Source organism: Rhinatrema bivittatum, chromosome 2, assembly GCF_901001135.1.
Source record: "Rhinatrema bivittatum chromosome 2, aRhiBiv1.1, whole genome shotgun sequence".
NCBI classification, from domain to species: domain Eukaryota; kingdom Metazoa; phylum Chordata; class Amphibia; order Gymnophiona; family Rhinatrematidae; genus Rhinatrema; species Rhinatrema bivittatum.
This window is the reverse complement of record NC_042616.1, coordinates 816155240-816171945: the sequence shown is the minus strand read 5'-3', so window position 1 is coordinate 816171945 and position 16706 is coordinate 816155240. Positions and strand designations below refer to the sequence as shown.

The 16706-nt window shown below is 50.0% G+C and overlaps 1 protein-coding gene across 3 annotated transcripts in view; it reads left to right on the top strand.

Moving 5' to 3' along the window:
• The window catches only part of IQANK1 (IQ motif and ankyrin repeat containing 1), a 129233-nt gene that overhangs the window by 64326 nt on the left and 48201 nt on the right, over positions 1–16706 (top strand). For 2 of the 3 annotated variants that reach the window (XM_029592277.1, XM_029592278.1), the window contains exons 7-8: positions 68–193; positions 2012–2151. In XM_029592277.1, coding sequence (XP_029448137.1) covers positions 68–193; positions 2012–2151 — 266 coding nt within the window. The remainder of the gene's footprint in view (positions 1–67; positions 194–2011; positions 2152–16706) is intronic. The other variant, XM_029592279.1, reaches the window with a different exon arrangement.

Sequence of the window (16706 nt, the reverse complement as noted above, 5' to 3'; positions counted from 1 at the left end):
GGCAGCAGGTCTTTCTTTTCTGATGACTGACACTACATCTAAGTCCTGTCGATGTGCTTTACCATAGGGTGCTTTTGGCAGGACGCCCCTGTACCGTGCAGCATTTGGAGCTCACTTGGCTGCACTTGAAATGCTTTTGCAGTATGGTGCGGACCCCAGGATCCATGCAGATGATGGCACAACCCCTGAACAAGTAGGGAGCACGAGCATAAGATTTTAGCAACATCCTATTTCCAATCCAGATCTGTACCATGCCTCTCAATCCCCCCTCACCAATGGGAATTCCTATAAGGTAGTAGCCTTCACTCCCAGCCCTCTAGGGGCACCAAAAGGTTAGGTTTTCAGGATATCCCTAATGAATATTTTCATGATATAGATTTCCATTTAATGGAGATGCTCTGTTTGTTGTTGTGTTGCATACGCATGTCTTCTTTGGACAGTGTCTCCCTACAGTTGATTCTGGGAGATGAGTGTTGTATTTGTTGTTGTATTAGGTGTCGTCTTTGGACGTTGTCTCCCTGTGGTTGACTCGGGGTGAGGAGTGCTGTATTTGCTGCTGTATTATGTTAGGTGTCCTCTTTGGACAGTGTCTCTCTATAGTTCACTCTAGATAATGGGTGCTGTATTTGTTGTTCTGTTACATTAGGTATCTTCTTTAGATTGTGTCTCCCTAAGGTTGGACTCCAGGAGATGGGAGCTCTATTTGCTGCTATGTTTTGTTTATTTGTCTTCTTTGGACAGAGTTCCCCTATGGTTGATGTCAGGTGATGGATGACATTTTAGTTGCTATTGTACTGTACATTTAGATGTCCTCTTTGGATAGTCTCTCCTAATGGCTGACACCAGGTCATGGGTACTCTGTTTGCAGCTGTGTTGAATTTATGTATCTGCTTTGGACAGCTTCTTCATACAGCTGACTCCAGATGATGAGTGCTGTATTTGTTAATGTGCTACATTAGATGACCTCTATGGACAGTGTCTCCCAACAGTTGACTCCAGATGATGGTTGCTGAATTTGTTGTTGTGTTCTGTTAGGTGACTTCTTTGGACGATGTCTCCCTACAGTTGACTCCGGAAGATAGATGCTGTATTTGTTGCTGTGTAACGTTATGCGACTTGTTTGTACTTTGTCTCCCTACAGTTGACTCCAGGAGATAGGTGCTGTATTTGTTGCTGTGTAACGTTATGACACTTCTTTGGACGATGTCTCCCTACAGTTGACTCCAGGAGATAGGTGCTGTATTTGTTGCCGTGTAACGTTATGTGACTTCTTTGTACTTTGTCTCCCTACAGTTGACTCCAGGAGATAGGTGATGTATTTGTTGCCGTGTAACGTTATGTGACTTCTTTGGACGATGTCTCCCTACAGTTGACTCCTGGAGATAGGTGCTGTATTTGTTGCCGTGTAACGTTATGTGACTTCTTTGGACAGTGTCTCCCTACAGTTGACTCCAGGAGATAGGTGTTGTATTTGTTGCTGTGTAATGTTATGTGACTTCTTTGGACGATGTCTCCCTACAGTTGACTCCAGGAGATAGGTGTTGTATTTGTTGCTATGTAACGTTATGTGACTTCTTTGAACAATGTCTCCCTACAGTTGACTCCGGGAGATAGGTGCTGTATTTGTTGCTGTGTAACGTTATGTGACTTCTTTGGACGATGTCTCCCTACAGTTGACTCCGGGAGATAGGTGCTGTATAACGTTATGTGACTTCTTTGGACGATGTCTCCCTACAGTTGACTCCGGGAGATAGGTGCTGTATTTGTTGCTGTGTAACGTTATGTGACTTCTTTGGACGATGTCTCCCTACAGTTGACTCTGGGAGATGGGTGCTGAATTTATTGTGGTGTTATGTTAGGCATCCTCTTTTGATAGTGTTGCCTCATGGTTGAGTCTGGGTGGTAGATGATATATTTGGTGCCGGATTGCCATAGATGACTTCTTGGGACAGTGTCTCCCCATGGTTGACGCTGGTTGGAAGATGATGTAGCTGTTGCTGGGTTATCCTAGGTGTCCTCTTTGGACAGTCTCTCTGATGTTCTGCGTTCCTGGGACACCTCCCTAACAGACTCCATGCTACAGAAGATGGAAGCTGAGAAGCAAAGAAGGGCACTTGAGGAACAAAGGATGAAAGATGCAGACACAGACCGGTGAGTAATCCTTCTACAGAGGGCTTGAAGGCTGGAAGTATTAGCAGAGCTAGAGGTCAGGAGTAAGAGTTTGGGAGAGGCAGAGAGAATGGGGTAGAAGAGTGAAGGGATCATTCAGCAAGGGGTAAAAGTTTCATAGAAACGTAGAATATGATGGCAGATAGGGACTGAAGGCTCATGTAGTCTGCACAACTTACGTCCTGATGCAAAAGCACAGATGCCATTAACCATGACTTTCCCCTCACTTTTGCAACTAAGGATCTTCTTCTATGCATGTTCCACAGTTTACCCCTCACTCCCCCACAGCTAAGGATCCTCTCTGCTTATCCCAGGCTTTACCCCTCACTCCCTCACAGCTAAGGATCCTCTCTGCTTATCCCAGGCTTTACCCCTCACAGCTAAGGATCCTCTGTGCTTATCCCAGGCTTTACCCCTCATTCCCCCACAGCTAAGGACCCTCTGTGCTTATCCCAGGCTTTACCCCTCACTCCCTCACAGCTAAGGATCCTCTGTGCTTATCCCAGGCTTTACCCCTCACTCCCCCACAGCTAAGGATCCTCTGTGCTTATCCCAGGCTCTACCCCTCAGTCCCCCCACAGCTAAGGATCCTCTGTGCTTATCCCAGGCTTTACCCCTAACTCCCTCACAGCTAAGGATCCTCTGTGCTTATCCCAGGCTTTACCCCTCACTCCCCCACAGCTAAGGATCCTCTGTGCTTATCCCAAGCTTTATCCCTCACTCCCCCACAGCTAAGGATCCTCTGTGCTTATCCCAAGCTTTACCCCTCACTCCCCCACAGCTAAGGATCCTCTGTGCTTATCCCAGGCTTTACCTCTCACTCCCCCTCAGCTAAGGATCCAATGTGCTTATCCCAGGCTTTACCCCTCACTCCCCCACAGCTAAGAATCCTCTGTGCTTATCCCAGGCTTTACCCCTCACTCCCCCACAGCTAAGGATCCTCTGTGCTTATTCCAGGCTTTACCTCTCACTCCCCCACAGCTAAGGATCCTCTGTGCTTATCCCAGGCTTTACCCCTCACTCCCCCACAGCTAAGGATCCTCTGTGCTTATCCCAGGCTTTATCCCTCACTCCCTCACAGCTAAGGATCCTCTGTGCTTATCCCAAGCTTTACCCCTCACTCCCTCACAGCTAAGGATCCTCTGTGCTTATCCCAAGCTTTACCCCTCACTCCCTGCACAGTCTAGGATCCTCCATTCTCATCCTGGGTTTTCTTGAATTTCAGTAGAAGTTTTGCCCCCTCACCACCTCCTTATCCTTTTTTTTTTTCTTATTTCTTTATTATATATTTTCAGCTTTTATATGATTTCCTGCCCAGGGAGTTGGAGCACAGGGGACTCTACAAACCGGTACAGAATAGAATAGTCGACTGTAAGAACAGATGGTTTAGGCATTAGTGAGAAGCTGAGCCTGAAGAAATGGCTTTTTAACAGAGCCTGGAAGTTTGGGTTTTCTTGGGTTATTAGGAAGTCATTTATTTCAACAGAAGGGTGCTAAGAGAGGGAAGATGTGGAAGCATGAGGATACTTGTTTAGCTCAAGGTGTACTGAGGAGCATGTGAGCAAGATCCATGGATTAACTCAGGAACAGAAGGAAAATTCTGGAGCAACGGGAGTGGAAAGAGTGAGGTCTTAAGAGTGGCCAGTTAGGAGGCTGTCACGGCAATTCAGGGATGTAGGAGGAGATGATGGTCGTGAAAGGGCAGGAAGAGCTGGAACTTTTGAATATTAAACAGTTGGTAGCAGAGGAAGGAACAGATTGGCGTGTGTGAACGTAAGTAGAGAGAGAAGGGAATATAGCGACCCCAATAATTTTGTATGTCTCAGGGAAGGCATGGGGGGTCAGTCAATAGCCATAAAAATCTAGAGCTGAGCAAGTAAATAAGAGCAGAGACAGGGAGATAGAGAATTTCAGTCTCTGCTAGATTCAGCATGAAAAAGTGGAAGTGCATTCCGGAAACAACCATGGATAGACAGGAAGGAAGTTGAGTTGACATGGAAAGGGAGAGGTGTTAGAAACAGAAGCAGATCAGTTTCATCCATATTTGAGTGAAAGAGGAGGAGGAGTTGAGAGCTCCCAGCCTGTGGGTAGATATAGCGTGGAGCAGAGGACCAAGAAGAGAACCTTGTGGACCACTAACAGAGAGGGAAGATTGGAATATAAATTGTTAGCAAGGATCTTGAAAGAACGGACCAAAAGGTAGGAAGTGAGCCAATTATAGATAGACCTACCCAGAGAAACCCAGAGTGACAAGAGAGGAGGGAAGAAGGGATGGTAGGGGGACATATGCAGTAGACTGTTGAAGTAGTAGAGTAGTAAAAGATTGGGAAAAGATATCTGTGTGGAGGTGGTTAAACAGGTGTGAGAGGAAAAGCCCAGTGGAGTGGCGTGATCTGAAGCTAGATGGACAAGGATCCATCGTGTCAGTAGACAAAAGGAAGTCAAGGGACTGTTGGTAGATGGCATCCACCACAAGAACCTTGGAGAGAAGAGAGTCGATAGCTGGACACAGGCTGTAGGCTTTGAGGAATGCTCCTTTAGAATGAGACAGATAACGGCAGAGGCAGCAAGAGCGCCACCAGAAGAGAGGGAGAAAGGAAGAAGAGATAGAATGAAGGGCAGAAACCGCTCAATATTTTTAAGAAGAATCAAGGTAAGAATTGGTGATAAGAATAAGAGGCTTCCTGGAGGGAAAGACTATGGAATGAAGGAAAGGAAAGAGGAGAGAGGAGAAGACAAGCTATGGGCAGGGTGAAGAACAGAGGAGGAAGGAACAATGAGATCTTGATGAGAAAACAGCAGAGAAAGATGGTGGGGGAGAGGGAAAGGAAGCAGCAGAGGGGTATTGAAGATAAAGACTCGCTAAGGGTGATTAGCAGAGGAAAATAATTGAGCTCCCTGTAGGTACCCAGATCAGTCCAGACTCCTGGGTTTTGCCTCCCTGCCAGCAGATGGAGACAGAGAAAGCTTCACTGACACTGTGCATAACCCCAGGGTGCCACCTGCAGTCCCTCGGTATTTCTCGGTCTCCAGCAGATGGGAGATGGTGTAAAGCCTGCAGTCTGGAGCACATAAAAAAAAAGAAAGAGAAGCGAGAGGTCCAGTTCCTCGCAGGATGGTGTTATGGCAGCTCGCTCCGAGATTCTGTGGGGGGGTATATCTGGTGGTCCAGATCCCTCATGTCCCATGAGGCAGCGTTGGTTCCGCTGGCAGCTCTGCATTTCGGGTCCCGTCTGAGCAGGGAAGTATTGTATTCTGTTCTGGGACTAGTTATAGCAGTGGATGCAGTTTTAAAGTTTGTTTTTAAACAAAAAAGCAAGCAAGAGTGACTGGGAGGCAGCAGAATTGCTGTGCCAGACATTCGGGGCCTTGATCGCTGCTGCAGAGCTGGTTACCTGTGGGTCTTCTGAGGCTCAGGTAAATGGGAAGGAGATAGTAGTGCGCTACTCGGGCCACGTGGCAATGACCCAAGGCAGACAGTGCCGTTCATATGCAGACTCGAGGTCGCACCGAAATTCAGCTCGTATTCTGTGTGCATCCCTGGTGGGGAAGGCACTGCGGGGGAGCCAAGTGCTGGACAGATGGCTAAACGAGCCTCGCGGGTGACGGGGTCTGGCGCTGAGGCTTTCCGCGTCAGCTCAGGAACGGCAGCCATTTTCAATTCCCTAGCAGTGTTGGAAGCATCGACAAAAGAGGCAGGGGAATCCTGTCCCATGGAGATGCAGAGAGGCACTTGCACCAAGGAGGAGTCTCTGATTCTGGTAGAGGTCTACTCAAGGTTTTATTTTGCTTATGCGCAAAGCTTGTTTAGCGGAACAGGCAGCAAGGGATGCTGGCTCTCTGCCCCAATCTCCAGGGATTTTCATCCGGTCAAGAGGCCTGAGCAGTTGAGAAGCTCTTCGGGCCTTTGGTAATTTTCGGTGCCGGATGTTGAACGGATCCGGGCCTAAATGTGCTGAAGGTGCGGACAGGCTTTGCTTTGCCACGTGGTAGGCCTCAGTGGTGGTTCTTTTCCCATGTGCACAGGTGTGCGCCTGAATTCTCGCTGTGTGGCGGTAGCATGCGCAGGGATCTGTGCACGTAAGGCCATGGCCAAGATTTGAACACGTACATCTGCAACTTAGACTCGAGTGTGTATTTGCACAGGTACTTGCCCCTGTATGTGCCTAGGTACTTGTGTGTGTAAGATTGCGACCTAGACTGGTGCACATATTTGCACAGGCACTTGTGCGCATAAGACCACGACCAAAACTTGAGTGTGTATTTGCACGGATTATTGTGCGTGTACGAGTGAGGCCTAGATGAGTGCAAATTTGTGCATGTTCTTGTGTGTGTATGACCGCAACAGTCTTCAGTGCGTATTTCTGTGCGTCCTGGACGGGTGCATGCCTACTCCTGCATGGCATTGGTGTGCACGCAGGAGGCAACCTAGAGCCAACGTGTAGGAGAGCTTGGCGCCAGGGAAGAACAAGTCCAAGCGCCTTGCTTTCTGTGAGGCTTGCCGTCAGAACAATTCAGTCCTCACTCTCTTTGCGTTTCTGTCAGCGTTGTTTGAATGCTCAAAGCGATTTGACTCCTACAGCATTTGTCCATGCTTGGACATCCCCTCAGCATATAGTGTCTCTGGAGGGGAGTGGCGTGGGAGGCACGGCACAATCAGTTCTCCTCCTCCCTTGTTCCCGATGGCAGAAAGAAATGTTGGAGAGAGCAAGGTTGAGCCTGTGGGCTCCGGTATAAATCCATCCTCCTCCTCTTGGGTGAAATGTTTCCAGGGCCTGCAGACCTTTCTGCGGGGGCACCCAGTGAAGGAGAAGCAACCTACTGTGTGGGGTTTGCGTGCTTGGGCCTCCCATTTGCAGTCATGGCGGGCAAACGCCGCAGGGAGGCTGTCCCTGGTAATGTTCAAGGGGCTGTGGATCATGAGAGACCGGAGGATTCCGATGGGAAATTAGCTCTCTCACCTCTAGAAGAGAGAGAAATTACATCTGATTGAGAGCCGCATTGGACTAAATCAGATTTTTCCCTTTTTCACAGAGATGTCTTGCTGAGTCTGTTGGCTCAGACCCTGAACATGCTCAGTGTGGCCAGAGGTCAATATGAGTTGTGCATCCAATTCAAGAGTGATTTGGCCTTCAGTGGAATGTCCTGGGGGCAATTTTCCTATATTCCATCCATTTTGTGGTTCTGAAAAAAAAAAGGAAGGGATGTTTCAGCCGATATTGGATGTAAAGAAGGTAAATACAGCTCTCAAGGTTTCCCGTTTCTGCATGGAGACTCTGAAGTCTAACTCTGAGGTCCATCATAGCAGCGGTACTCAAGGCAGAGTTCTTGGCATCTCTCGACTTGACAGAGGCGTATCTGCACATAGCTTTCAGGCAGGAGTACCAGAGATTCTTGAGGTTCATGGTCTTAAGAGCCATTGCTTTCCGTTTGACTGGCAATGGCTCCTCATACCTTCACCAAGGTGATGATGGTGGTAGTGGCCGCATTGCAAAAGGAGGGTGTGTTGGTGCATCTGTGTATGGACGACTGGCATATTCGTGCGAAATCAGAGGACCTCTGTCAACAATCAGTACAAAAGATACTGTTGCAATTGAAGTCTCTAGGATTGGTGGTAAACCTAGCAAAGAGCCATTTAGTCCTCTTTCAAATGCTGGAGTATATGGAGAGAGAATGCTGAAATTGCAGAGTCAGATTCGGCATCTGTTAGAGCTTTCCGTGCCCAGAGTCTGGGATTATTTACAGGTCCTGGGTTCTATGGCATCAACATTGGAATTAATGGATTGGGCATATGTGACCTCTGCAGGGGGCTCTTCTCTCATGCTGGAATCTGTTATTGGAAGAGTTTTGTTTTGCTCTTCTGTTAGAGGGGGCAGCCAGGGACAGTCTTCTGTGGTGGCTTACTTGCATCAGTCTCGAGCGTGGTTTGGAATTGGAGGTTGTGAATTGGGTAATAGTCACAACTGATGCAAACCTTTCTGGATGGAGGGCGGTGTGTCAAGATCAGTCGGCGCAGGGCCAGTGGTCGAAACTGGAGGTCTCATGCTCTATCACTCAGAGACTAGATTGGTGCATTTCATGTTGCTTGCCTGTCTGCCCCAGGTACATGGCCAGCCAGTACGGGTCATGTCGGACAATGCAAAGATGGTGGCTTACATCAACTGACAGGTGGAACCAAGAATCAGTTGGTGGTGCAAGAAGCCCGGGAGTTGATTTTCTGGGCAAAGCAGCACTTGGAGCAGCTGGCGGCATTTCACATTGCCAGAATGGACAATGTTCAGGTGGATTTTCTCAGTCAGAGAAAGTTAGACCCCCGGTGAATGGGAGCTATTGGAGGCAGCGATGTGTCTCATTCATGGAAGATGGGGTATCCCTATATGGACTTAATGATGACCAAAGAGAACACCAAGGTATTGCGGTTTTACAGCTTCCGAAGAGAGCACGGGATGGAAGGAATTGATGCTCTGGTACTGCTGTGGACTCAAGGGATTATTCTTTATGTCTCCCCTCCATGACCTCTGGTGAACAAAGGATTATGGTGGATAGAGAAACATCCAGGCAATGTGATCCTGGTAGCTCCAAAGTGGCCATGTCAACTATAATTCTCAGAACTGATCAATATGGCCACAGACAGGCTGCTGAGATTCGGACTTAGGCCGACTCTTCTCTACCAAGGCCCAATATTTTCAGGTCAGGCGGCTCACTTCTGTCTCGTGGCTTTGCTTCTGAGAGGAGACGACTGAGACAGAGGATATTCTGAAGCAGTTATTTCCACCTTATTGCAGGCTAGGCAACCTTTTACATCCTTGACATATGTGCGAATTTGGAGGGTCTCAGAGTTTTGGGTTGCTGTTGATGGAGTGCATCTTCAGGCTGTTCAGGCTACAGTGTCACATATTTTGACTTTTCTACAGGAAGGTTCTGGTTAAGGAACTGGCCTTTAACTCTCTGAGACTCCAGGTAGCAACATTGGGTTGTCTCCGGGGTAGGGTACAAGGGTATCCTTTAAGCCTTATGCTTCACTTTTGATGCAACTCCAACATTACTCTCTGCATCAACAGCAGGGGGTGACAGGAAATTTGAATCAAGCAGTTACCAACAAGGGCCCTGAACTTGGTGGTCGGTGAAACAGATAAGTATGGGAAAATAAGTGTGGGAGCTTGCCGGGCAGACTGGAAGGGCCTTTTGGTCTTTTTCTGCCTTCATTTCTAGGTGTTTCTATGTTTCTTTGACCACACATCTGGATGTTATACGGTTCCTTCGGGGATCTGAGAACTTGTTTATTTATTTAGATTTTTATATTCCGTTTTTTGGCACTTCAAAGGGGATTGCATTCAGGTACTGTAGGTATTTCTCTATCCCCAGAGAGCTTATAACCTAAGTTTAAACCTGAGTCAACGAAGGGTAAAGTGACTTGCCCAAGGTCACAAGGAGCGGCAGTGGGACGTGTGTCCTCTGGTGCGGAACATTTGTCCATCTTGGAATCTGAATCTAGTTCTTAGAGGATTGTGTGAGGCTCTGTTTGAACCACTAAAGAGGGCTCCGGTTAAGGACTTGACTCTTAAAGTGGTTTTCTTGGTGACTATTGGTTCATCCAGGAGAATTTTGGAGCTCCAGGTGCTGTCAAGTCGAGATCCCTTCCTACGGATGTTGGATTCGGGGGTAGCTTTATGCTTGGTGCCTTCTTTTCTTCCTATGTAGTCTCGGAGTTCCATCTTACTCAGACAGTGGAACTTCCAGCTTTTACGGATTTGGCTTACTCTGTATCTCATGTGAGGGAGCTTAGGTTCTTAGATGGGAGGCGTGTATTATTGAGATATCTAAAGGTCACTAATGATTTCCATAGATCAGATCACCTCTTTGTTCTGTGGAGGGTTCCAAAGAAGGGGAAGAAAGGCTTCTAAGGCTATAATTGCATGGTGGCTTGAAGGAAGCGATCAAGTAGACTTACATTTCTAAAGGGCACCTGGTGCATTGTGACGGGGTCACTATGCTAGACTAAGATAGGAAGAATAAAGCTAGGAACCAAAGATTCAAGGGAAAGGGGGGGAAGGAAAATACAGCAACACCAGGCTAGAGACGTCCCTTGATTCCTTCCCCCGGATGTTACAAGGACAGAGGAACCACAGGTGTGGGGGATTAAGGGTGGGACCTCCCCAGAGCCAATCAGTGGGCAGAGGAGGAGGAGTTTCCACAGGATAAAAAGGACTCCCTAGTAGAGCAGTCTCAGTCTCCTGCAGGGGACTGAGGAGGAAGGATCGGATTTACTGTCTGCTCTGGGAGACTTCGAGGCTGGACATTCCCCGACCGTGTGCAGGACTGCCGCAACTATCACAGAGAAGGTGAGTGCGGGGACTTCTGTTGTTGGACGTATGACAAGGATACTTTGCCTGGAGAACTGCCGTTCGGTGGCTGTACCGCTGGGGAAGGGTTGAGGTCCCAGAGGTACGGAGGGAGGGTGGCAGTTAGGCCCAGTGGGGCTGGACTTTGAACTATGGACTTTGAGAGGGACTTCTGAAGCCAGTGGTTGGAAAGTGAGTTGCTGGCTCAGTGGGGAAGGCATCTGCCTTCCATCCAGGTGGTGAGGGTTCAAATCCCACCTGGGGACTTTTAAGATAAGAAGCTCGGTCAAGGTTTGGACCTGGGAACGGACACAAGCAGATGGTGTATGGACCGGTGAAAGCGTCACATGCATTCAACATGTTCTCAGGCAAACGCCTGGGCTGAGTCACAACAGGTACCTCCATATGAAGCCTGCAGGGTGGCTACTGGGAAGTCATTGCACACTTTTGCTAGGCATCATCACTTGGCTGTCGGGGCTCCAGCTTCCATGAGCTTTGGTGAGTGTGTTCTATGAGCGGAACTATCTGGGTCCCACCCATGTTAAGGACAGCTTAGGTACATCCCAGGAGTCTGGACAGATCTGTATATAGTGCAAGTTGGACGTTTTTCAGTGCTGATCGCTTATGTTAAATTTGAGAAATAAGTTTTCCATTGTCTTTATGGGCAACTTCACTTTCTTCCAGCTCATTGGAGGGGAGCAAGTTATGATTGTTACTGTCATTGTGGCTTGGGATCACGTCTGTACTGAGGGACTGCAGGTGGCACACTGGGTTAGGTACAAGTGTCGGTAAATGTTCTCTCTGTCTCCATCTGCTAGAGCGGAGGCAAAACCCAGGAGTCTGGGACTGATCTGTGGTACTACAGGAACGAAAATTAGCAGGTAAAAACCAATTTTCATATTGGTGGTCCATGTGTTAGGGCAGTAAGAAAATGTCAAATTAATGGAGATTAGAGGGGTGAAGGGGAGGCTACCAGCTTTCACCCCATTGCCAATTCAGCTCTGAAAATTAAAGACACTGTTATGGATCAGAGGGATTAGGCTGCGAACTGGGTCCACTATGGGTGGAGAGGAATTTGTGGAAGGACAGAGGGAATCACAAGGAAGATGGAGCTGAATTAAAGAGAAAGGTGGCCAAAATGGTCCCAGCATCTGGAAGTCAGAAGGGTCTGGAAGGGAAGAAGGGAGAGAGACCGGGAAGAGTGCGTTGTCCAAGTCCTGAATGAGAGGATGTGGACAGAAGCCAGAGAGAGAGGCTGAGGGAAGAAAACATGAGCACTGATAATCAAGTTGTCAGACCATGGGATAGGAGAGACAGAGGACAGAGAGGTAAGGCAGGATTTTAGTTGTATTGTTGAATTTGCTGTTCCCTGTATGTACCAGGATCAGTCCAGACTGCCGGGTTATGCCTCCCCTCCAGCAGATGGAGTCAGAGAAAAGCTGAAAAGCACCCCCTAGATATACTGGTGTGCCACCTGCGATCTCTCAGTATTTTCTCTGACTCCAGCAGATTGAGGCATAACCTGCAGTCCTGGTCTTTCTGCATTTCTACATTGGTTATACAGGTTTTTCAGTTTTTCATTGAAGTAACCCTGACTAGATCAACTAGTTTGTTCCATCTGTAAAAAAAAAAAAAAAAAAAAGGAAGTTTTAAGGGAAGTTAGTATTTTCTTTCGTGTTACTCGCGCAGCGAGGGGGCAGGATTACGGGCAGGCTTAGCAGGGCAATGCCCTAAGACCATATACCCGGAGCTAGATAGGCCCAGGGGGAGAGCTTACCGGTGGGGCGGTCACCCTCCCCCCACAGTTGAAGTATTCCAGAGGGTTTCCTCTGAAGGGGGCTTATAAGGAGCGGGGACATTGTTCTATTAAAAATAAATAAAGTGATCAGTCTGACACGTGAGTCCTGTTGGTGACAGGCAGTGCGCTCGTCGATTTCAGCCCCGGCCTGCCGTGCTTCAGTCCCGGGACTCCGGAGGGGCTGGCTGGTTCACCCGGCGCATTTCTCTAACTTAGGGGCAGTCCTTTACTTTTTGGCACGCTTTCCTGCATTTCTCCTTCCCGCCTCTTCATGCCGCGATCTTCGGCCTGCACGGCTTGTGGGGGGGGCGGGGGCGTGACTCTCCCGAGAGGGTCTCTGCTCCCGATGTCTTCCCGGGGGCGAGGGACCCTCTCGGGGGCCGAGCGCTGCCCGCAGCTCTTCTTCTTCTTCGGCCCGGCCGCGGAGAGTTTCTGGGCCCCGGTCGGCAGCCCCGCCTCCCATAGAGGAGGCGGCGGCCATTTTGAGCACGTTGCCGTCAGAAGGGACAGCGTTGGAGGAGGATTCCCCTCCTCCCTCTCCGCCGGCCCTAAGCCCGCAGAGTACACCCGATTTTGGAGCCCCTTGGGCCCCCCCCTCCCTCCCGACCCACGGGGGACACCTTTAAAAGGCCAGTCCCGTTTTCCTCGCAGTTTGTGCTTTTAATGCACAAAGCTTTCTTAGAGGCAGATGCGGGTTCAGAGGCGGCTGGTCCCTCTCCACCTAAGATCCCCAGGACAGCCCCGGATCAGGGGAAAGCGGGGGCTCGTTGTCCCCGTCCACAGGGGGGTGTGGGGATTCCGGAGGCCCCGGATCCCTCTCCGGACATTCCAGACACAGCCGGAGGTGGCTATTTGGACGTTCAGGTATCCATGGAGGGGGATGACCCCCAGGTTCTTCGCTTATTTGGCAAGGACGAGCTAAACTATTTGATCCCGCACGTTTTGAAGGAGCTGGAAATCCCGGCACCACACCAGGAAGCGGACACTTCCATGGGGGATGTGGCTCTGGCGGGTCTTCGGGACCCCCCCGCAAACTTTTCCATTTCATCCCAAATTGTTCCAGATTGTCTCTAAGAAATGGGATCTTCCAGAAGCTTCCTTGTGGGTTAGCAGGGCCATGGATAAGTTGTACCCCCTACCGACTGAGTCCTTGGACCTTCTCAAGATTCCCACAGTGGATTCAGCGGTCACAGCTGTGATAAAGCATACTACCATTCCCGTGACAGGGGGTATAGCGCTGAAGGATCTCCAGGACCGGAAGATGGAGATCTTATTGAAGCGCATTTTTGAGGTTTCGGCATTAGGGGTCCGGGCGGCTGTCTGTAGCAGCCTCGTGCAGCGGGCCACACTTCACTGGGTTCATCAATTGCTTACAGCCCAGGATCTTCCGCCGGACGAAGCAGAGCAGGCCAACTGTGTGGAGGCTGTGGTCGCCTACACAGCGGATGCCTTATATGATCTCCTGCGGATTTCAGCTTGCACTATGTCTTCTGCAGTATCCACCAGGCAGTTGCTTTGGCTCCGTCGCTGGGCGGCAGATGCTTCTAAGTCATGTTTGGGTTCTTTTCCCTTCAGGGGAAAGTTGCTGTTTGGTGACTAGCTGGATCAACTCATCAAGGACTTGGGGGACAACAAGGTTTATAAGTTGGCCGAGGGCAAGCCCCAACAGTCTCGAACCTTCTGGAATTCCAGGGGCCGGTTTCGGGGACAGCGCCGGTTCCGTATGGGGAGGGGTGGTTCCTTTCCCTAGAGACAGCAGGCGTTGAGGTCACAATCTTGGACACCTTCCTTTCGTGGCAGACGGCCTAAGCGGTCAGGATCCTCGCAGACATTTACCCCCAACAAAGCTGCACAATGAAGACGCGCCGGCCCATTCCTCCCTTCCTCGCATCGGGGGTCAGTTGTCCCTATTTCAGGAGGAATGGGTCAAGATAACCTCAGACCAGTGGGTCCTCGACGTTATAAGTCACAGTTACGTTTTGGATTTTGATCGTCCGCTCCGGGATCTGTTTCTGGGGTCGCCATGCGGTCCTCCGGCGAAGCAGCTAGTTATTGCAAACTTTGGACCGGTTGCGGAACTGGGATCACCGCCCCGGTGATCCCAGTTCCACCGGCCGAACGTCGGACTGGCCGGTATTCCATATACTTCGTGGTGCCAAAGAAGGAAGGCACGTTCAGGCCGATCTTGAATTTAAAGCGGGTCAACAGGGCCTTAAGCATTCCGCATTTTCGCATGGAGATGCTGCGGTCTGTTATTGCGGCCGTCCACAAGGGAGAATTTTTGGCTTCTTTTGGATCTAACTGAGGCGTATCTCCACATTGGAATACAGGAGCTTCATCAGAGATTCCTGAGGTTCATGGTGTTGGGGGACCATTTTCAGTTTTGTGCCCTTCCGTTCGGGTTAGCGACTGCCTCCAGAGTTTTCACCAAGGTTCTGGTGGTCGTAGCAGCCTTTCTACACCATCAAGGGATACTGGTACATCCCTTTCTCCCGGATTGGCTCATCCGGGCAAAGTCGGAAGCATTGTGCAAGCGGTGCGGTTTGGGTCGGTGGTGGAGCAACTTCAGAAGCTAGGTTGGGGTAATCAACTTCACGAAGAGCCATCTAAAACCGACTCAGCAATTGGAGTTCCTGGGAGCCTGGTTCGATACTTCGGTGGGCAAAGTATTCCTGCCACATCAGCGGATGGTCAATCTGATGGCGCAAGTGCAAAACCTGTTGGACCTGCTGTTACCTACGGCCTGGGATTATTTACAAGTCATTGGACATATGGCGTCTACTCTGGAAATGGTACCATGGGCCGTTGTGCATATGCGGCCTTTACAGAGAGCACTTCTTTACTACTGGGATCCCAGGTCTGAGGACTACGACATGCTGTTACCATTGCTGGAACCGGCCCAGTTCAGTCTCGCTTGGTGGTTGATCCCGGACCATCTTCTGCAAGGGGTGGACTTAGAACCTCCCCTTGGATAGTCGTGACGACTGATGCCAGTTTATCCGGCTGGGGGGCTGTGTCATTCCCGAGCGGTGCAGGGGAAGTGGTCCCCTCGACAGGCCACTTGGTCCATCAATCGTCTGGAGACAAGGGCAGTACGTCTGGCCTTGCGTCAACTCCTCCCGATGGTACACCGTTGGGCGGTGCGAGTTCTATCGGACAACGCGACCACTGTGGCATATATAAACCGGCAAGGGGGCACAAGAAGTCATCCGGTGGCGGCCGAAGCATCATTGTTGATGACCTGGGCGGAACGCCATTTATCCCGCAGCGCGGCCACTCATATTGCAGGCGTGGACAACGTTCAGGCGGATTATCTCAGTCGGCAAAACCTAGACCCGGGAGAGTGGGAGCTGTTGGCCAAGGCGATGCATCTCATAACTCAGCGACGGGGGGTTCCACACTTGGACTTGATGGCAACTCGACTAAATGCCAAGGTGGCACGTTTCTTCAGCCGAAGGCGAGAGCACGGATCGGAAGGGGTGGATGCACTAGTGCTTCTGTGGCCTCCTCGCATCCTCCTTTATGTGTTTCCTCCGTGGCCCCTGGTGGGAAAGGTTTTAAGGTGCATAGAATCCCATCGGGGTCTGGTGATTCTCGTGGCTCCAGAGTGGCCAAGGTGCCTGTGGTTCGCAGATCTCATCAGTCTGGCAGTGGACGGACCGCTGCGTCTCTGTCATCTCCCAAATCTCCTTTGCCAGGGTCCAGTATTTTTCGATCTGGTGGATCGCTTTTGTCTGGCAGCTTGGCTTATGAGCGGAGACAATTAAGAGAGGGAGGTTATCCAGAAGCAGTTATTTCTACCCTCCTTCAGGCGCGCAGATCCTCGACTACTCTTACTTATGCTAGAGTGTGGAAGGACTTTGACTCATGGTGTAGTGAGTTAAAGATTTTGCCACGACAGGCTTCTGTAGGGCATATCTGTACGTTTTTACAGGACAGTTTGAAGAAGGGTTTGGCCTACAGTTCTCTTAGGGTTCAGGTGGCGGCGCTGGGCTGCCTGAGGGGCAGGATTGAAGGTTCCTCTCTGGCGTGTCACCCAGATGTTGCTCGGTTTTTGTGAGGAGTTAGGAATTTACGTCCCCCTGTGAGGGTTTCATGTCCTTCCTGGAGCTTGAACTTGGTTCTCCGTGGTCTCTACACTGCCTCTTTTGAGCCTATTTAGAGGGCCACCTTGAAGGATTTAACTCAAGACAGTATTCCTAGTGGACATTTCGTCAGCGCGTCGCGTTTCGGAACTTCAGGCTCTTTCGTGCAGGGAACCGTTCTTGCGTATTTCTGAGTCAGGAGTGTCCTTGCGCACAGTACCTTCCTTCTTGCCTAAGGTGGTGTCTGCCTTCCATGTCAATCAGACGGTAGAATTGCCTTCCTTTACGGAGGAGGAGCTCCGGACTTCTCAA